The 21,997-nt window shown below is 39.4% G+C and overlaps 1 protein-coding gene across 2 annotated transcripts in view; it reads right to left on the bottom strand.

The window, feature by feature from the left end:
* Positions 1 to 21,997, bottom strand: part of PPP2R3A (protein phosphatase 2 regulatory subunit B''alpha) — a 128,662-nt gene that overhangs the window by 33,606 nt on the left and 73,059 nt on the right. For both annotated transcript variants that reach the window (XM_084752357.1, XM_084752358.1), the window contains 3 exons: positions 16,453 to 16,527; positions 6,650 to 6,736; positions 1,378 to 1,534 (listed from right to left, as the gene is read on the bottom strand). In XM_084752357.1, the coding sequence (XP_084608483.1) occupies positions 1,378 to 1,534; positions 6,650 to 6,736; positions 16,453 to 16,527 (319 nt within the window). The remainder of the gene's footprint in view (positions 1 to 1,377; positions 1,535 to 6,649; positions 6,737 to 16,452; positions 16,528 to 21,997) is intronic.

The raw sequence follows: 21,997 nt of genomic DNA, 5'->3' as shown, positions 1-21,997 counted from the left end.
TTTGTTGTTTTGTTTTTTGTTTTTTGAGACAGGGTTTCTCTGTGTAGCCTTGGCTGTCCTGGACTTGCTTTGTAGACCAGGCTGGCCTCGAACTCACAGCGATCCGCCTGCCTCTGCCTCCCGAGTGCTGGGATTAAAGGCGGGCGCCACCACGCCCGGCTATAAAGATGATTCTTGAGACAAGAACAAATCAATATATCTTGGTACTTAGTTAAGAATAGTACCTATCAGGGGCCAACAAGCTGGCTCAGTGGGTAAAGACACGTGCCACTAAACTTGATCCAAATTTGATCCTGGAGCCTATATGGTAGAAGAAAGAACTAACTTCCTTAAAGTTGTCTGCCGACCTCCACATGAATGCTGTACCATGAGTACACCTGTTCTCCCTTCATGCACTAGATTTACATTTAAAAAATTAAAGAATTTTACCTATCGGTTGACACTAAATAGCTTCCAAATTATAAAAAGGAAAATAAAAATCTAAGCCTTATAATGTGATATGTAACTTTTTTCTTTAAACAAAAGAAAACACATGAAATTCATCTGTAGAGAAAATATGTTTCTGGAGTTAAAATAAAAAAGCTTAAAAATATGTTGTGTGTCTCTATATGTGTGTACAAGTATGTGAGCGCATGTGCCCTCAGAAGCCAGAGAGATTATAAGATCTTCAGGAACCACAGTTAGAGGAAGCTGTGAACTGTGCGGTGTGGGTGCTAGAAACCAAGTACTCTTAACCACTGAGCCATCTCTCTAGCCTCTTCACCTCCCCGGCCCCGACGGTGAGACCCATAGAAAAAGGAGGGAAAAGAAGTTTCATTCTTAGCTTTAATAGAAATACTGTTAAGTGAGAACATTTTCTAATAAGCTTGTACGTGTATCTGATTATCATCTTTGGTTTTTGTTTGTTTTTTCGAGACAGGGTTTCTCTGTGTAGCCTGGATCACTTTGTAGACCGGGCTGTCCTCCAACTCACTGATTATAATCTTAATGATTCATACTACACAGACTTCCCACCTTAAAACTGGTTACTTACCTCCAAACTCCTCTGCTCTCTAAGTTTAAAACATTATCTTTGGCTGGCGTGCTGGCACACACCTTTAACCCAGCACTGGAGAGGCAAAAGCAGGCAGCTCTGAGTTTGAGGCCAGCCTGGTCTACAGAGTGCACAAATAAAATTATTGTTTTTGTTCATTCTCATTTAAAGATTATTGGCCCTGTAATTTACTTACAGAATTTAAGATTATAGTAAGGGAAGAGAAGACAATTTATACAAGTTTTAAACTAAGATTAGTTTTAGCATTTATAGAATCACTTATCCTAGTTAAATTAAAAAAAAAAAAAAGAAAAGAAAAGAAAAGAAAAGAAAGAATCACTCACCCTGGTCATTGTATTGAGATAGATCAGCTTGGCTGATGTACAAGTCATGATCACCATCTAGTTCCCAGAATTTACAATAAATGACATAGAAATGTTCATAAGAGAAGTAATCTGTGATTTGGTTTATGTCTTCCTCTTCCTCCAAAAGGGCCAGAGTCTGAAAAGGTAAGAATAAAATAATTAATTAATAATAAATAATAAATGATACACAACTAGTTTTGAAAAGAGTTTAGAAAATTTTTGGTCATTAACTTAAAATTTGCTTTTGGTACCAAGTCAGGAAATTGCATGTGTGTGTGTGTGTGCATGCGTGCGTGCATGCATACAGGCATGTATGACTGAGTGTGTGCATGTGCGTGTTTAATTTTATTATTATTTTAGGTTTTTTCGAGACAGGGTTTCTCTGTGTAACAGTCCTGGCTGTCCTGGACTTGCTTTTGTAGACCAGGCTGGCCTCGAACTCACAGTGATCCTCCTGCCTCTGCCTCCTGAGTGCTGGGTTAAAGGTGTGTGCCACCACACCCAGATGATGATGATGATTAGTGTGTGTGTGTGTGTGTGTGTGTGTGTGTGTGTGTGTGTGTGTGTGCATGTGTGTTTCTCTGGGTAGCCTTGGCTGTCCTGGAACTTGTTTTGTAGACCTGTCTGGCTTCAAACTCAAGAGATCTGCCTGCCTCTATCTCCTGAGTCCTAGGATTAAAAATGTGTGCTACTAAGTCCAGCTACACAAAGAACTTTTTAATAAACAGCCCTCTACTACCTGTCATCATAAGATAAGAGCCCTCCCTAGCTGGGCGGTGGTGGTGCACTCCTTTATTCCCAGCACTTGGGAGGCAGAGGCAGGCAGATCGTTGTGAGTTTGAGGCCAGCCTGGTCTACAAAGCAAGTCCAGGGTAGTCAAGGCTACACAGAGAAACCCTGTCTCAAAAAGCCAAAAAGATAAGAGCCCTTCATTTTTCAAAATTATATGAGCAATAGTAAGAAGAAGGGGAATCTACTTATTTTGGCTTTGTGATGGAATCTAGTTTACCATATGCAACACACACACATGAAACAGACACAGACAGACAGACAGACAGACACACACACACACACCCCAAATAGAAGGCAGTGGGTAGAGCTCAAGGGTCTAAGCTAGATATAAATTTGAGTTTTCTCTGTCTCAGTTTGTACCTTTAATAGTACCAGGAACAATTGCTTTTGTATCCTTAATTCTATAGTTATCAAAATTATTGTTTAAGTGAGTAGAAAAATGAAGACATTTCAGAAATGAAACTTTAAGAAAGCTTAGTAGAAAGAGTATCAGGGACAAATATAAATGGGCTAAATCTTATTAAAATATTTTTGATAAAACATTAAAAATCCCTCAAAAATATATATACCAACTATACGAGATATGTCTAATGGGCTTAGCAGTTAGGGTGCTGGCTACTAAGCCTGATGAACTGCACTTGATTCAAGAGCCCACACTGTGGAAGGAAAGAACAGATTCTGACCTTTGACCTCTATCTGTTCACACATACCAAACACAAATGTAATACAAAATTTACAAAAGAAGTATATCCAAAACAAAAGACAAATGCTGGGTGTGGTGGCGCATGCCTATAATCCCAGCACTTGGGAGGCAGGCAGGTGGATCGCTGTGAGTTCGAGGCCAGCCTGGTCTACAAAGCGGTCCAGGACAGCCAAGGCTACACAGAGAAACCCTGTCTCGAAAAACAAACAAACAAACAAACAAAAAGAGAAACATATACTAGCTAAATGTTAATAAAGAGAAAAATAGCTAACAATACTAATTGGAAATAAAGTGGAATACAAGACAGAAAACAAAGTACAAAGAAAACTCTTTTGTAATATAAATGTATTACTCTGATAAATCATTTTTAAAATGTTTACAATAGGAAATGATTTTATAAATTGAAAAAAATCATTAAATCATGTGAATGTTCAATGGAAGATTATGAAATAAGCAACATTAAATTATAGTCTTCATAAACACAAAAAAAACCCAGGATATGGTATTAAGTGTGCATTAACTCCTGTTGTTGGTTGCCATCTTGCCTTGCTTGGGTCCCAGAACAGCTAGAGAATAAAGAAAGGACAGACAGTCAGGCGCACGTATAGGAAAGCCGGGACCTGGTGGGTTCTCTAGCCCTGCCCCGGAGCCTCAGCACATTTACTAGGTGCAGTGCAGGTGTGCTGTGTGGAGTGGAGGCTAGTCTCAGCAGGAGGCCTGTAGGTGAGCCCTAGCAGGAGGAGGAAGCCACACTTGCTAGTTTTTACACACACAGATTAATTATCCATAAATACACGACTTGGGATGTCTCTTGAGCCGATCCCGTATTGGTAAAGGCTGCAAGTTTCCCACGGGCTAACTGTTCTTGGAGTCCTTCACAGGCTGTGCCCATGTCAAAATACACGTCCACCCAGGACGCCACTCGCTCAGGGCTTCCTCGGCTCCCTAGTTAGTGACTACATAAGGGCAATGATGAATTGGATTTTCAACAGGATTAAAGTATCATTTGATCTAGGTTTTTTCCCCCCATTAGTAGTCTACTCTAGAGAAACTCTTATTCATATATACGGAAGAATAAGGTTCAAGGATGTTCACTACATCATTGTAATAGAGAAAATATAAAAAAATGCCCTAAGCCTCAATAGAGGAATGTATATAATCAATTACAGCACAGCCATGCAGCAATCATGCAGTACAGATGGGCAGAAATGGAATCCTGAGAGAGACCTTTTCAAGTGAAAGGAAAATCCAACCAAATTTTAGAAAGTACTAAGTATCCCACCCCCCATACTTGAAAAAAGACCCTGTAGTGCGGTGAGATGGTTTAGAGGGTAAAGGCACCTGCTGCCAAGCCGGATCCCCTGAATTTGATCCCATGGGTTACATGGTGGGAGAGGACAGAACCAACTCTGGCAAGCTGTCCTTCTGACAATAGCACTGGTGTGCTGCCTCACCCAAATCATAAATAATCAACAAACCTATATACCACATATATAAAATAAGACTGCAGGCGCTGGAGAGACGGTTCAGTGGTTAAATGCAGTGGCTGCTCTTCCAGAGAACCCAGTTTCAATTTCCAGCACCCATATAATGGGTCACCACTCTCTGTAATAACTGTCCCAGTGGACCTGATGCTCTCTTATGGCTTCTGAGTGCAACAAGCACACACATAGCGCACATACATACATGCGGACAAAAGTCTTACACATACAGATAAATGGATAAAATTTAAAACAATACAGATATATGAGTTCTTTTTAAGGGAAAGTGCATAAAATGTTGAATGAAGAGATAAACTGTTTTTTTTTTTTTTTTACCCTCTCTGAGACAAGGTTTCTATGTGTGATTCCCTGGGTGTCCTGGAAATCACTCTGCAGACCACACTGGCCTTGAAAGCACACAGAAATCTGCCTGCCTCTGCCTTCTGAGTGCTGGGATTAAAGGCATGTGCTACCCCCACCTGGTGTAAACAGTGATTTTTTAAAAAATTATTTTCCTCTAAATATAGTCATAGAACTATAATGTCTTTGTTCATGGACTTAGAAGACTAAAGAGTTGGGTAAGGAAAAAATAAAAAGGAAAAGAAGGGGAAAATAAGTCACCTAGTAGAAAGAACATTTGAATTCTAATCTCAGTTCTGCAACCTACTAGCTGTGTGCTTCTATGCAAGTTAAAACTCAACTATACTATACTAACAAAAAGAATTTACTAAAGTAATATTATTTATATTATGAATTATATAGATATAATATTGTTTATACTTATTATTAATATCATTATTTATAATAAATTTGGGGCTGCAGAGATGGCTCAGGGGTTAAGAGCAGTTGCTACTCTTGTAGAGGATCTGGGTTCAGTTCTCAGCACCCCATGGTGACTCAGAGATTCATAACCTACGGGATCCAACACCCTCTTTGACATCCTTGGGAATAGGCATACATGTAGTGCACATACATACATGCATTAAAAATGTGAGAACTGCAATTTTTGAGTTATTAAGGAAGTTAGTGCCCTTTTAACTCATTTTTAATACTTACTGAGAGCCCAGCCAGGCATCAGATGTTCAGTAAATATCAACAGTGAATGTGATGATGACTTCATTTTAGAGTAATTGCTCTCAACCTTCCTAATGCTGCAGCCCTTTAATATAGTTCCTCATGGTGTGGTGATCCCCAGCCATAAAACTGCTTTTGTTGCTACTTCATAACTAAATTTTGCTACTGTTATGAATCATAATATAAATATGTAATATGCAGGGTATCTGATAGCGACACCTGTGAAAGGATCATTTACAGGGGTTGTGACCCATTGGTTGAGAAGCACTGATACAGAGTAACAAACTATTTGTCTGTCCATTATGGATTGTGAGTTTGCCACGTCTTTAATACCTTGTGTGTCTCACATGAAGATGCAGGTAGAAAGAGTACAGAGTAATACGGGACTGGTATCGGTATAAGCTTCATTTAGTATTAGCCATTTAAATACTTTTTTTCTTTCAAGTGTGAACCATTCTATTTTCTTTACAGTTATAGAAACTTAAACAATCAAATATGAAGATTACCTCAGTAAAAGGCTCCAACTAGTGGTCAACTTTGTTTGAGAAAATAGCTGAATAAATGTATTAATTTCACCAGCAGCAAGGAATCAAGTCTATACACTTTCACTTCTTTGACAGGCTCACTTTTCCAACCTGGTTATTTTCACAGGAGCCACTGCCACTGCCACTGGCTGGAAGTTCTTGAACATGAGAACACCTTTTGCCTCTGGCTTTGATGTTTACTGGAAACTCCTTCCTGTTGACATTTTATCTTGCTCAACTCCTGACAGTTTCCAATATGAAGACCACGTGCTGATCCTTCTGAGGCTTCCTCTGTAACCGCGCCCCCGCCCCCCCCAAGACAGTGTTTCTGTAGGTTTGGCTGTCCTGGGCTCACTTTGTAGACCAGGCTGGCCTTGAACTCACAGAGATCCTCCCATCTCTGCCTCCCTGAGTGCTGCGAGGCACTGTGTGCCACCGTGCCCAGCTTACTCTGCACCTTTCATGCACATCTATCCGTGCAGGTGTGGATGTGCATTTCTGGTTTTTTTCACCTTCAGGCAGAAATCCCATCTTACTTAACTTTCTTTGACAGCCCCTCCCCCACACGGGTAACTGGTGTTTACAGCCTTGAAGAAGTGACAGAGCTTTGCAATAGAGTAAGGAAAAATATTTAAGTAAGGCAAAAAGGTCTCTATATCTTTATATGAGAGGCATACTTGCAAAAAGTTGCTTTTCCTTATCTCTGTTGAAGTAATTTTTCCACTCCAAGATCTGTTGACTGTGTAGAATATTCTCTGAACAACCTGGTTTCAAAAGGAAAACAAAACAAATTAAAGACAGTTCATATTTCTAATACCCTAATGAAGGCCAGATTATGAATATCTGTGCAACTAATTTAAGTAACAACTTTTGATGCCAATTGCAATGCCAAGTAAAAATTAAAACTGTTTATTTTAACCCTACTTATATAGTTTAAATTGGCCTCTATAAGAGAGAAAAATTCCCTTTCATGTTCTCATTTCCTAGCTGCCTACACATGACTCATTGTCTGTCAGTTGCACAGGGATGGATGCCTTAGTCAGGTTGTGCTTGCTGGGGAGATAATGAGGCGCAAGATTCTACTGTGTTGGCTTAGTGACCAGTAAGTCAGAAGGATGTCTGTCAATCTGATATAATTTAAAAGGGCATTGATTATTAAAGTTGTATTTGGGACTGAGCTTAGCTCTTTCCCTGAAACCTTCTCAGCCTTTCCTCCTACCCTATCTCTACTTCTTTATTTCACCTGGTGACCCAGAAACATTTTTTATCAGGGACCCACAGCCACCACACTTGCCCAGAATCCAGAGGGAGCAACAGTAACCAAAGAACATAACACTCACCCAACAAAGACAAGACCAGATGTTGGCATCAAGAAACTCCTCCGACATCACATGACTAGACCTCAGCACAAGAAGCCAGTGGGTATAGCCATTGTAAAAGAGTTCTGTTTTTTTTTTTTTTTTAAGGAAAGGATGATGCTTCAATATTATAGAGAGTTTTGGGTGACTGTTCAGGCAGCAAACTGTTTCTTTCATCTTCTCATTTGGTAATCTGCTAACGTGCACTCCCCTGTATACTTGGGTAATTAATTTTATTCCTTCTCAAGTCTCTGATGGGGTTGAAGACCAGATAGTTTAGTTTTACAATTAAGCTTAGTTGTTAAGATGTTTCTAGGTAGATAGATGTTTTAGGTTGATGGAGATGAGATATGACAGATATTGATTTACATTCAGAATTTTAGATGTACCAAGATAGATAGGGAAGATGTTTTCTTCAAGGCTGCTGAATACAAATAGTCAAAACGCTATGAATGTAATATTTATATAATTCCTGATTGTTTTGTGGTTCTTCTTCTAGTAGGTAGCTTACTGTATATATGTGTAATAATACAAATGTATATGTAAAAAAATAAAACTGAAAATGATTATTTACTATATATAGTGTTTTGCCTGTATGTATGCCTGCATGCCAGAAGAGGGCACCAGATCTCACTATAGATGGTTGTGAGTTACCATGCAGTTGCTGGGAATTGAACTGAGGATCTTTGGAAGAACAAGCAGGCAGTGTTCTTAACCTCTGAGCCATCTTTCCAGCCCCCAGTACCTAACTCTTGACAATAGAAAGGTCATCCAGGCACAGACTAAACAGAAAATGCTGAAGTTAAATAATGTCGTAAATCAAAGGGATATAGATCTCTACTGAATATTTCATCCAAACACAAAAGAATATACTTTCTTCTCAGTAGCTTATGGAACTTTCTCCAAAATTGACAATATACTTATACATTAAGCAAATCTCAACAGATATAAGAAAACGGAAGTAGATTTCTTCTACCAGCCTACCTGACCACCATGGGTTAAAGCTATTGATATCTATATCAACAATAGAAACAACAGAAAGTACACAGATGCAGGAAAACTGAACAACTCAGAACTGAATAAAAAAAAATGGGCCAAGATAGAACTCAAGAAAGAAATTAAAAACTTTTAAGGATTAAGTGAAAAAAACCACAGTATATTCAAACTTATCGGACATAATGAAGGTAATTTTAAAAGACATATTTATGTACTAAGTGCCTACATAAAAAATAAAAACCAAAAACAAAACAACAAAACAAAACAAAACAAAAAACCAACCAACAAACAAAAAAACCTGGAAAGATCTCATTTCAGCAACTAGTTGACACACCTGAAAGCCCTAGAGCAACAAGAATAAATAATACCTTAAAAGAGTGGATGGCAAGAAATAACCAAATTCAGGGATGGAATCAGTGAAAGAAAAACAAAAATACAAAGAACTAATGAAACAAAAAGTTGGTCTTTGAGAAAAATCAACAAAATGGACAATCTCTTAGCCAAATGAACTAAAAGTGGACAGTAGAACAGATACTGAAGAAGTTCAAAGAATCATAAAGAACTCTGCAAATCCATACTCCACCAGACTGAGAAACTTAAAAGAATGGATGGATTTCTTGATATATCTGATCTATCAAAGTTAAGTCAATACCAAGTAGCAATGTAAACATACTCATAGCCCCTTGTTCCCTATAGAAGCAGAAGCAGCAATTAAGTCTCCCAATCAGAAAACAAGACATAACAGCAACAACAACAAAACAGCAAAGTCCAAGGCCAGATGGATTCAGCACAGAATTCCACCAGAACTTCAAAGAAGAATAAACATCACAAACTATTCTATATAAAAAGAAAAACTAAAGGATCATTTCTTAATCCTTTTTATAAAGCCACTTTAACATGATACACAAGCCACACAAAGAGCTAAGAAAAATTATAGATCAATATCCCGTATGAACGTTGATGCAAAGATTCTAAATAAAATACTTGCAAATCAAATCCAAGAACACATCAAAAAGATTTTCCACCGTGATCGAGTTGGCTTCATCCCAGAGATACAGGGATGATTCGACATATGTAAATCAATAAACATAATCTGCCACATAAATAGACTGAAAACCACATGATAATCTAATTAAATGCAGAAAAGGCCTTTGAAGAAATGCATCATCCCTTCATGATAAGTCCTGAAGAGACTAGGAATACAAGGGACATAGCGTAATAAAGGCAAGCCCACAGCCGATACCAACCTAAACAGAAACTCAGATTATTTCTACTAAAATCAAGAACAAGACACGGATAGTCACTTTCTTCATACCTAGTCAATACAGCACTTGGGGTCTTAACTAGAGCAGTAAAACAGCTGGATAACTACAAATAGGAATGGAAGAAGCCAACATATCTTTATTTGCCGATGATATAATTTCCTACATAAAAGATCCTTAAAATTCTACCAGGAAACTTCTACAGTTGATAAACACTTCCAGCAAAGAATCAGGACACAGAAATCAAGTACTTTTTTACAGTAGCCTCCCCCAAAATCTTGGGATAACTATAATTAAGCAAGTTAGACGTGAGTAATAAAAACTTTAGAACACTGACAAATTAAATTGAAGAAGACACCAGAAGATGGAAAAACCTCCAATGCTTACGGATTGGAAGGACTAATATTGAAAATGATCATCTTACCAAAAGCAACCTACATATTCAATGCAATCCCCATCAAAATTTCAACAAAATTCTTCACACAAATTTATTTCAACTTCACATGGAAACATAAAAAATTCAGGACAGCTAAAACAATCCTGAATAATAATACTAAAATTACTTGCGAAGATATACGCTATCCCTGATTCCAATTCATACTACAGAGAAACAGTAATAAAAACAGCATGGTGTTATCACAAAAAGGCATGCTGATCAATGGAACTGAAGACCCAGACATAAGCCCATATACCTTTGTACATCTGACTTCTGACCAAAAAACAAAAACAAACAAACAAAAAACCAAAACACAAACACACACACACACACACACACACACACACACACACACAAAACAAATATACACACTGGGGAAAAAAGTCATCTTCAATAAACGGTGCTGGTCAAACTGGTTGATTGCATGTAGAAGAATACAAATAAATCCATATTTCTCACCCTGTACAAAACTCAACTCCAAATGGATCAAGGACCTAAACATAAGACCAGGTATCTTGACTCTGACAGAAGTGAAAGTAGAGAATATAACTTGAAACAATTGTTGGCCCAATTAATAAAACACAGAATGACACCTGTTGGCAAGGATTTAGGGAAAGGGGAACATCTGTCCATTGCTGGTGAGAGTGCAAACCACTTTGGAAATCAGTGTGGCTATTCTTCAGGGAGCAGGTAACCATTCTGCCTCAATGTCCAGCTGAAAGTAGGCTTGGGCATATACCCAAATGGACTCTAAGTCCTACTACAGAGATAACTGCCCATCCATGCTCATTGTTGCTTTATATGTAACACCCAGAAATTGAAAATAGCCAAGACACTTATCAGCTGATGAGTAGGTAACGAAAAGTCATAATTTACACAATAGACTAATATTTAGCTGTTAAAAATTATGAAATTCTCAGGTAAATGGATGGAGATAAAAAAAAAATCCGAGTAAGATAACCCAGATCCAAAGAGACAACTATTGCATGTTTTCTCTTATATGTGGACGTTAGCGTTTAAGTCTTCAAAATGTGTGCCACAATCTGAAAAATCACAGAGATTAGGTATTGAGTAAAGGACTAGCAGGGAGGAGAGGCATTCCCAAGGGAGGGGAAATAGGACATATTGTTATGGAGAGACAAAGGAGAGACCAGGAGGATAAAGTCGGGAAAGGGATGGAAGTGAAGGGTACAGGAGAGATATGGGGATGCACAGCTAAAGGACATTTAAAAAACATATGGACCCACTACTGCAGAAATGTTCTACAATATATACATATATGAAAGGAATCTAAATGCAATCACCAAATGATAGGGGAGACCATGCCCGAACTAGACATCTTAATGATACCAAGACAAATAAATCTCTAGTGCCAGAACTAAGTCACATTTTGTTGAGTCTTTGGCCCCATGGAAATCTGCATATACCACTGGCTATTGCCAAGGCTATTGGTTACTCTCCACAACCTCTATTGCTGAAGACAATACTCACAGGTGCCATCAGACAGAGAAGTAGAACTGGTGCTAACTGGAAGCCTCGCTCCTCCTGACTAGCCTTCATGGTGTTGGAATGTACTCTGCATGCTTATCAGAGGAGAAAGGTAATCATCAATATTTTCTAGCTACAAACCCTGGTCACCTGTAACAGTAACTTGCCTGCAATAATAGTGGCACAAATGTTATAGGAGTAACCAACCACTTTTTTTTTTAATTGGCTCTCTCCAGGAGATAAAACTTGTAACACTGCTCACACATGCTATGGCACAAGTGTGGAGGTCCAAGGATAACTTTTGGGATTTGGTTATTCTCCACTCAGTTAGTTCAAGAATTGAACTAAGGTCATCAGGCTTATTGCCAGATCCCTTTACCTGCTGAACCATCTTGCTGGCCCTCAAAGTCAATTTCAATATACACATAAAAAATGTCTTGTTCAATATCATTAGAATTTGGTGTAAATTTCTCTCTCTCCCCCCCCCCCTCTCTGTTTTTCAAGACAGTGTTTCTCTGTGTAGCCTTCCTTGGCTGTCCTGGACTTGCTTTATAGACTAGACTGGCCTTGAATTCACAGAGATTCACCTGCCTCTGCCTCTCAGTATGCTGTGATTATAGGCATGTGTACTGTACCTGGCTGTAAATTTATTTGATTTAGACTATAATCCTAATTTAAAGTATATATTCTGCTCAAATACTTATGGAAGCAAGATACAATATTTTAAAACTTTGATCTGTATTTGTTTTCTTTCCTTTCTACTTTTTAAAAAAAGATTTATTAGCTGGGCGTGGTGGCGCACGCCTTTAATCCCAGCACTCGGGAGGCAGAGGCGGGCGGATCACTGTGAGTTCGAGGCCAGCCTGGTCTACAAAGTGAGTCCAGGACAGCCAAGGCTACAGAGAGACCCTGTCTCGAAAAACCAAAAACCAAAAAAAAAAAAAAAAAAAGATTTACTTATTTTATGTATATTTGTGTGCTCTATCTGCATGTACACCTGCAGGCCAGAAGAGGGTATCAGATCACGTTATAGATGGTTGTGAGCCACCATGTGGTTGCTGGGAATTGAATTCAGGACCTTTGGAAGAGCAGACAATGCTCTTAACCCCTGAGCCATCTGTCCAGCCCCCTTCCTACTTCTTAAAAGATGTTTAAATGTATGTTTATGAATATATACTTCTATATGTTATGAGGGTGCCCATGGAGTTCAAAAGAGGGCTTTTGGAGTCCCCTAGAGCTGGAGTTACGGGTAGCTGTTCGCTGCCCATGTGGGTACTAGGACCAAACTCTGCTCCTCTGGAAGAGCAGTACATACTCTTAACTATGGAGCCATTTTCCAGCCCCCCTTTTACCTTTTGTCAGAATTTAAAAATTTTTCTAAGTTTTTTGTGATGGAGAGATGGTTCAGTGATTACGAATACTTGTTGCTCCTGCAGAGGACCTAAGTTTGGTTCCCAGCACCCACATGGTGGCCCACAGCCATGTGATCCAGGGATCTGATGCCCTCTTCTGACCTCTGTGACATCAGGGGTGCATGTGATACACATACATACATTTAGGCAAAACACTCACACATCTAAAATATAAAACCCTAAGTGTGTTAGGTGTGCTCTGCTGTGAACCTTTGTTAAGCTACTTCTTTAGCAGAGTAAAACAACACATTTGTATCTTCCATCGCTCTAGTCTCCGTATTCTAAGGCCCAACTTGATAGCGTATTTTCTCCATTATTGTGTGTGCATTTTACATCACTGAAGCAGGGCTACCATCTAGTGGCGAAAGCGTGCAGCAGCTGGCTCTCCATTATGCTTGCTAGCTTAACAACTTTTTCTCAATTTTAAAATATAAAAGCAGGAATCATTATTTACTACTAACGAGAGGAATGAAACTGACAATCTTTCACCAAGACTTCTAGTGAACTTAACAGACATGTTGAATCCTGTGTCAGTCTCCATTCTTTATACAATGGAAACTAATTAACAATATAGGCCACCAGGAAAGGAAATGTTTGGCTCTATTACATCTTTCTTTCTTTCTTCCTTCCTTCCTTCCTTCCTTCCTTCCTTCCTTTCCCCATTCCCACCCCCCTACAGCGTTTCTCTATGTAGTCTTGGCTGTCTTGGAACTCTCTTTGTAGACCAGGCTGGCCTCAAACTCACAGCGATCTGCCTGCCTCTGCTCCTTAGTGTTGGGATTAAAGGCATGTGCCACTACATCCAGCTATATGCTGTTTTTAAAAAATTTATTTATTTATTATTTTATGTGCATCAGTGTTTTGCCTGTTTGTATGTCTATGTGAGGATTTCAGTTGGAACTGAAAGTTTCAGACAGGTGTGAGCTGCCATGTGGGTACTGGGAATTGAACCTGGGTCCTCTGGAAGAACAGTCAGTGCTCCCAACCGCTATATGCTTAGTGGGCTCCAGCCCACTATATGCTTTTTTTTAAAAAAGTAAATGAAATACAGACAGAAATTAACAAATAGCTCTAACTATAGGTGATGAGTGCAGGTAAACACACTCAAACAATAGAAGCCTTGCTCTTATTATGTGGAAAGACATAGTGAATGGACTAGTAATTCATTCCTTAACTTTTATGGCTCTGAAATTTTTTCATGGTCTGTCTAAATAACTTGGAAAACTACAAAACGTTTCTAAAAAGTGATTTCTTTCTCTGTCAAGAGAAAAGGGGAATGAGTTTAAAAGCTCTCAGTGGTGAGAAGCAGCTACTGCACAGTTTAGTAATTTTAGCCTAAAGTGATAGATTCAGGCCAAGTGAGACGCTGACTGAGTAAAGCACTAAGACACCATCTGTGCAAGCTCAGAATAACTTCACTGCTGGTGCCAGTGCCACAGAGAAGTCTCTGAAGGCTCACTGCTCACTTAAAAAACTTAAGTGGGTACCATCTTTCCCAAAAGCTGGCATATGTTGGCATATATTAAGCAGAGCATTTATTCATTAACAAACTCTTTGCCTAACATGCAAGACTGTAATTCAAAGGCTATTTTAATTTTCATTCACTATTAAAAAGGCTTACTTTTCAGTTGGTAACTTTTTAAGGAAATATAGAAGAATATTATTTTCTTACTTAGGTGACGTTTTTTTAGTCTAAAAACAACTAATAAAATAGTTACCAAAATAAAATGTATATTCCTGCATCATAGACCTTTGTGATTTATGTAATTACGATCTTTGCTGTTTTTTGTTATGAGCAGTGTTTCTTTAGTTTGGCCACTTTTGTGCCCAAGAATACAATTAGGGCCCGGCATGGTGGCGCACACCTTTAATCCCAGCAGAAGCAGGCAGATCTCTGTGAGTTCTAGGCCAGCCTGGTCTACAAAGAGAGTCCAGGACAGCCAAGGATACACAGAGAAACCCTGTCTCAAAAAACAAAAAAGCAAGCAAACAAACAAAAAAACCAAAAAAAAAAAAAAAAAAAAAAAAAAAAAAAAAAGAAAGAAAGAAAGAAAGAAAGGAAAGAAAGAAAGAAAGGAAAGAAAAAAGAATACCATCAGCCAATTTCATCCTAGATCTTATGTTGCATGTGTTTTGGAAAAACTCACTGTACAACTTTAAAGTAATACTAAAGTTCCACGCCGTTATTTGACTAGAGTACTTGCGTTTCGATACACATGTGCATTCCATGCGTGAGTGTGGATGTCAGAGAACAACCTATGGAGTTGGGTCTCTTTTCCACCATGTTGTTCTAGTTCAGGCTTGTTTTGGAGACAAGGTCTGTCTATGCAGTCCTGGCTGCAGTGGGATTTGCTACGTAGACCTGCATGGCCGTCAAATTCACAGGGGTTCACCAGGCTCTGCCTTCTGAGTGTTTGGACTAAAGGCAGACACCATGGTGTCCAGTTGCTGAGCCTTCTTATTGGCCAAAATTTTACTATGTGTTTTAGCATCAACACAGCCAATGGAAAGGAAAGGAAGACAATCCAAGGAGAGGAAGATACTCAAATAACACAGTAGCTATTTGTTATTTTAGAATTACACTCTCAGCCTGACAGAGTTCTCCCTAGAGCAGACTGCCCTGCTTACCTGAGTTACCTAAGTAAGCTATTGGCAAAGGCTGTCTCACTTGAGTGCATCTGTGAACATGAAGTGTGTCTTGAGCTTGTGCTTTGGATACCCCATCCCCAAATAATCCTGGGACTATTTGGGCAGAGACTGCACTACTGGCCTGTACCCTCTCACTCATAATGGCATCTACTTGTGGCTCATTAGATCAGACTCTACCAGGGGAACAGGAGTGTGAGCACCTCACCAGCTGGAATTGTGAGCATGTTATTTCAGATTCCTACATGGTTTGTTCTGTTTACACATAAGCTACTTCTCATTATCTCTAGACACAATTTTAGGGGTCTAGAGACTTTTTAAAGGGAATAATTTGTTGACAATTATTTTCAGTATTACTTGGAAATGCTAAAGCTCACCGAATATGGAAATCTGTAACAGTAAGGACATCGGGTAGAGAGGTGGATTAAAATCACTGGCTGCTCTTCCAGAGGACCCATAGATCCCCAGAACCCACATGGCGGCTCACAACAAACTTGCAGCTCCAGGTCTAGGGGATATGATGCCCTCTCTTGGCTTCCTCAGGCACTGCATGCACATGAGCACTGATATACATGGAGGCAAAATACCCATACAAATAAAATAAGATGAAAATATATCTTGAAAAAGAGTAAATATATTCCTCATAATACCAGACAGAATATTAGAGCAATTTTATATCGTAGACCTCTTTTAAATATTGATCATGTGAAGGAATATGAATACATATAAAAATACCCATTTACTTTCACTTTTATCTTCTATTTAAAATAATTATTATAGTCCAAATTATCTTTTGTACAACAATGCAAAAGCCTGGGTAATAGATAACAATAAAGAGGCAACTTAAGCAACTTTATTACAGCAAATCAGCACTCATCTTACCGTGGTGATGTAGCGGGAATGGAATTCTGGAGCATCTTTCAGGAAGGTGAGGCCAGGGTGTGTATCTACCACATCCTTAAAAAGATTGAAATCAAAACTAGGTTAACAGATTTAAAAAAACGAAAAACAAACAAAAAAAGCTCCCCAGAAGTTTTCCCTTCTTCCAGAATAGGCTGACACTTGAGCAAATCTTCTATTCTGGAATACTGCATAATGTACTGAATATTTAATTAATACCTTATTATAAGCATGTTTATAATATATAATGTTCTACATGCATATAATAATATGCTTAAATATGAAGATTTAAAATTAACTAATTTGGTGATTTGTGAGTCAAATGTCTTAGAGGTACGTATGTACTGCAATCTTGACACATTAAAGGTTGAAAATGTTTACTAAGAGTTATGACAGAGAAGCCAACAAAAATGATTTCCTTAACACAGAGGAATGAAATTTTTGGAAAAAAAAGCCACAGAGCCAACCTTATGCCCATTAGTTTTCTTCTCTTTCTTTCATTTTTTGAAACAGTTGTAGCCAGCTGTGCTGGCACACTTGCATTTCTACAAGTGAGAGAAGCGACAGGACAGGAAGACTCCAAGTTTGAGGCTGGCCTGAACTACAGAGTGAAATTATATTTCAAAGAAAAAGATGATTATGTGGACAAATTCATTTTAAACTTAAGGTTTTGTTTATCTTGCCAGGCGTGGTGGCACATGACTTTAACCCCAGCACTCAGGAGGCAGAGGCAGGCTGATTGCTGTGAGTTCGAGGCCAGCCTGGTCGACAGAGTTAGTATAGGACAGCCAAGGCTACACAGAGAAACCCTGTCTCGAAAAACAAAAAACAAACAAAAATTCTGTTTATCTTAAAATCTATTATCTTGTTCTTGTGGGAGACTATTAGGTAAAACATTGAAAACTATTTTTAATTGCCTAATTGGCATTTTAAAGTACTCTGACTCTAGAGAATGTTAGAAATGGTTACTCCTAAGTTAACAGCCAGAGGCGAGGTCAAATGCCAAACCAGAAATATCGTTCAATCAGGACAGCTTAGACTGGATTTTATTGCTTGTGGTTTTGTAAATTTGGAAATAAGTTTAATTTTCAGATGAATTGTGAAAAACACTGCAGAGAAACTTTCTTTGTCTTGCTTCCAGCTTCCTAAGATAGTAAGTCACAAACCACAGAACAAGTATCAAAACTAGAAACGTGCATATAGCACTGAACCACAGACCTTAGTCAAACCTCACCACTTCCCAGTTCCGCTCCCCTAGTCTACCCCGTTTAGTCTTCGTGGTCTCTCTGGTCTCTGATATGTGATGGTTCTTTCTGGCTTTCACGATCGCACTGATTTTAATGAATTCTTGTAAGTTACACCTCTCAGTTTGGCTTTGTCTTAACTTTTCCGTTAGATTAAATTCACATATTTTCATCAGGAAAAGCACAAAAATGATGCTGGGTCCCCTTCCAGTGCACCACACAGGTGCTCTATGATTAGTTCTGTGGCTCAATCGACCTCGCTTTGGCCATGTGGAACTCTCGTTTAGGACCCTCTGTCTGACTGCCCTGTCCTTTTGTACTTTAAGTTCATCCTGTATTTTCCCTTTCCCATAGCTTGTATCAACCTTTTTCCTAAGAGTCTACAGTTTGTTTTAGTGGAGAAGAGTTTTAGGAATTGAGTCTAGGTTCTGTGCGTGTCCATTATTACTGAGCATCTCTGCTCTCAGACCCTGTGAGCATAACTAGGAGACACATGTATGTACCTTTGTGAAACTATACAGATAGATATCAAATATTCTGTATTAGCAAGGAATTCTAATTCCAATCCAGTACCACAAAGTTTACTCAAGCCTTGCTTTTCTTTGTAACTATAAAAGTAAGAAATCTGGCTCTCATCTACAATGTAGTTACTTATTCAATCCTACTATACCAACAGAGCTACCAACACCATTGAGAAATAAATATATACAATATATTTGGTTTTTGGTTTGAAAATTTTATACATGCCTACAATGTACTTGGTCAAATGTACCCTCCCGCCCCCTCCCTTATTGCCTGCCATTTTTCATCTCTCAACTTCATGTCTTCTTTTTAAAAATTTCACCAGGTCCATTCAGTGCTGCATGTACGTGTGTGAGTGTAAGACCATTTACTGGATGTGGGTAGTTTCTTTAGGGCCACATCCCTGAGGGCCATTTCTCTCCTTTAGTAGCCACCAGGCCATAGCCCTGTCGTATTTGGCAAATACTGTTTTATGTAGATGTCTATGACCGTTGGCGCTTGTAATCTTTTTGCCCCTCTTCTGTAATGATTCTTGTCCTACTCAGCTGAGCAGTCCATAGTCTCCTCTGCTCTGCACACTGACCAGGTGTGGGTCTCTGTATCAATCATCATCTACTGCAGGAAGAAGTGGAACCCAGGTCCTTGGCAAGAGCAGCAAATGCTCTTAGTCACTGAGCCATCTCTTGAGCCCCACATTTTCTGGGATAAATGCCATTGGTTCATGGCATATTCTATTTGGTAGCATTTTATTACGTTTTACCACTAGTCATGAAACTGCACTTATTTGCAGTTTTCTTTGTACTGTGTTTACTTGACTTAGGGTACCAGTGACATCTGTTTTAGAAATTACTTATACAGTAGCCATTTCAGTACTCTGGAATGACTGTTTTATAGAACATAAAGACTACCTGGTTTTTGAAAATTTGGACAATTTCTCTTGTGAAACTACCTGTCATTAGTTCTTTTTAGAGAAGCAGCTTATTAACATTTTTACAACTTCTGTGAAAATTCGTCTGTTAAATTTTCCAACTCAAATGAGGTCAATCTAGGTAGGTCACATGTGTCTTTCTAGAAAATTGTCCATTTCACTTAGAGTTTAAAAATTTGTTTCCATAGGGTTTGTATAAATGAATTAACAATTTAATTTTTACAATACAAATGAAAACACTTTTTTTGGTTCCATTTCTTCTTTCCCAAATTATTCTGATAAGAAGAGGGAAGTGAATCTTGTTATGTTGTTAGAAAACACTCAGAGTCACAACACCATAATTTCTTGGAGAAGTAGAATAAATAAGATAGAGCTGATATAAAGACGCCTTTCCCCTCTTTAGCTGACCGGATAAGTGGGTATAACCAAGGGAAAATCAGCTCTAGTCGTTGGAGGCTCATGTGTCTGTCCCTGGCATATCATGTTCCATAGGTAGCCTCTTTCCAGGTCTCACTGGCATTATCTCAAGAGAAGGGCCTATTATTGGCATCATGTGAAGTCCCTGATCTGTGCACCACAAGTGGTGACTCCTCTTTCCTGTCCCAGCCTGTGCTGCTGCCATAGCAGCTGTCAAAATGGAGGCAGCTGTCAAAACGGTGGTTCCTGTTCGAGTAGCAAGGCTTCCTCAGCATGCTGCCATTGTGAAATGCCACCGTGGGGGCTGTCTACAAGTGCAGACTTTCCCACCTCAACCCGCACTGGGATGTCCTGTGAGATACCAGTGTAGGAGCTGTCCATGGTGGAGGCTGCTCCACTCCAGTCTCTGTAGGCTATTCATGCTGACTCAAGTTGCAGGGAAAGTCTTCCTGCTTGGGGGTGGGGCTGGGGGCGCTCCCTTTGTAAACTTTGTATACTCTGTAAACCATCAAGGCAGCAAAGTGGCCAGGCCCTGACCTGAGGAGCTCCGGCAGCTAGGCCCCTCCCCTAGACTTTACTCAGCCTCTGTAACTGTCACAAAGGTCATCTCCAGTCCCTCAATAGGACCCATCTCAGATAATTTTAGGTGAAAAGTCTGAATAAAAAGCCACCAATCCCTGAGCTCCCCAAGCTCAGGGCTTGAAATCTCTGGAATCCTCACTCTGGAAATCTTTGTCCTGAAAAGGCTGTGTCTGCTCAGTTCCCTGCTGCCTCTTCCTGGGAGCAGAGGCAGCCACTGCTGGATTCGTCCCTCCAATAAATCTCTTGTAAGAGATTTGCTGCCTGGTGTGACTCTCTCATTGGAAGAAGCCAAGAAGCAATGAAGAAAGTAGAAGAAACAAAGATATGGGGTGGGGCTGAGGCTCGTGAGCTTCAGCTCAGCTGGGGTTCCCCTCCCCAGGCAGCTACAGGGCATCTGTTGAGGCCTCCTCACAGAGCTGTGTGGTTCCTGGGCACCCTTTCTTGGGATGCCCTTCCATTCAGATGCCTTCTCCCTTCAGAGCTGTGCTCTTAACCACTGGGCCAACACTCCATCTCAAAACACACTTATAGTTCTGAGATTTTTTTAAAGATCTGATACATATCCTTTCCACATGTAAAAAACATATTTGTAAGCCGGGCGTGGTGGCGCATGCCTTTAATCCCAGCATTTGGGAGGCAGAGGCAGGCGGATCGCTGTGAGTTCGAGGCCAGCCTGGTCTACAAAGCGAGTCCAGGACAGCCAAGGCTACACAGAGAAACCCTGTCTCAAAAAACAAAACAAAAACAAAAACAAACAAACAAAAAAACATATTTGTAAAGAACAGGTCTTAACATCTCTAAACAGAAAAGGAAAAAGTGGGAAGTACTGTTTTTTCATTTATTTGGCTCTATTAGTGAAAACTTCCACACAAGTGAGTTCCCTGGATGAGTAAACAGAGAGCCTATGCAAATAATGTAAATTACTCATCTCCTTGAAATCTGGTGATAGTAATAAGGCCTGTTGCCCTTAACTGAAATTACTCCTAGGCTGGAGTGCTCTGAGAGGCAGGCTTGGTGTCTCTCTTTTTCTCTCCTACAAGTATTTTCTTTTTACTCTGTTCTTGTCTACTTTTGAGGGCTGGTGGCAACTGCTGTGCGAATCTCAGTATGCTTGATTCAAGTTTCCATTCTCGCATCCATCCATTCACTCGTTCCTGAGACAGACCTTGGTGTGTTTAGTAGTGCAGGTTACACATTCTTGCTCCATCTCCTAGTGCTGGGATTACAGATAAGCACTGGCAAGCACCACCATGCACAGCTCTTCTTCCTATTCTAATCTTCTGTCACAAACAGATTTTAGTGGAAAAATCAGAGAACCATTTTAGATCTGTGCTTGAATCAAAAAGTCAAGATGCCCATCAGAGTTCATGATAGTTGTTCTGATTATTCCTCAGCCTTTTATTGTTTCTCAACAGATTGTTTCCTTTAAAATTTTCAAAAGTTCATACAACATTATTTTAATTACATTTTTCCCCTTCTCTAGCTCCTCCTGGATCCCCAACTTCAACTTTTTCTCATTCTTAAAAACAAAGAAACCCCCCAAACCCAACACACACACACACACACACACACACACACACACACACACACACTACCACGGAGTTCATTATTTTATGTTGGCCAGCTCTTCCTGAGCATGAGGCTTGCCCTGGACTATGGTTGGTACACCCAGTGTCACTCCATTAAGAAAACGGATTTTCTCCCAGATGCTATGAGTTCCTGCTAGGTCCTTAATTATGGTTGATTTTTAGCATCTTCCAAGCCATCTTTGCAAATTCTAAAGTTTCATAAGATGCTTCAGTGATTACTGTGAATGACTAAGGAGGAGGCTGGA

The sequence above is a fragment of the Acomys minous genome, assembly GCF_964271855.1.
Source record: "Acomys minous genome assembly, chromosome: 13".
Lineage (NCBI taxonomy): Eukaryota > Metazoa > Chordata > Mammalia > Rodentia > Muridae > Acomys > Acomys minous.
Note: the sequence above shows the minus strand (reverse complement) of the source record. Positions and strands in the feature narration are given on the sequence as shown.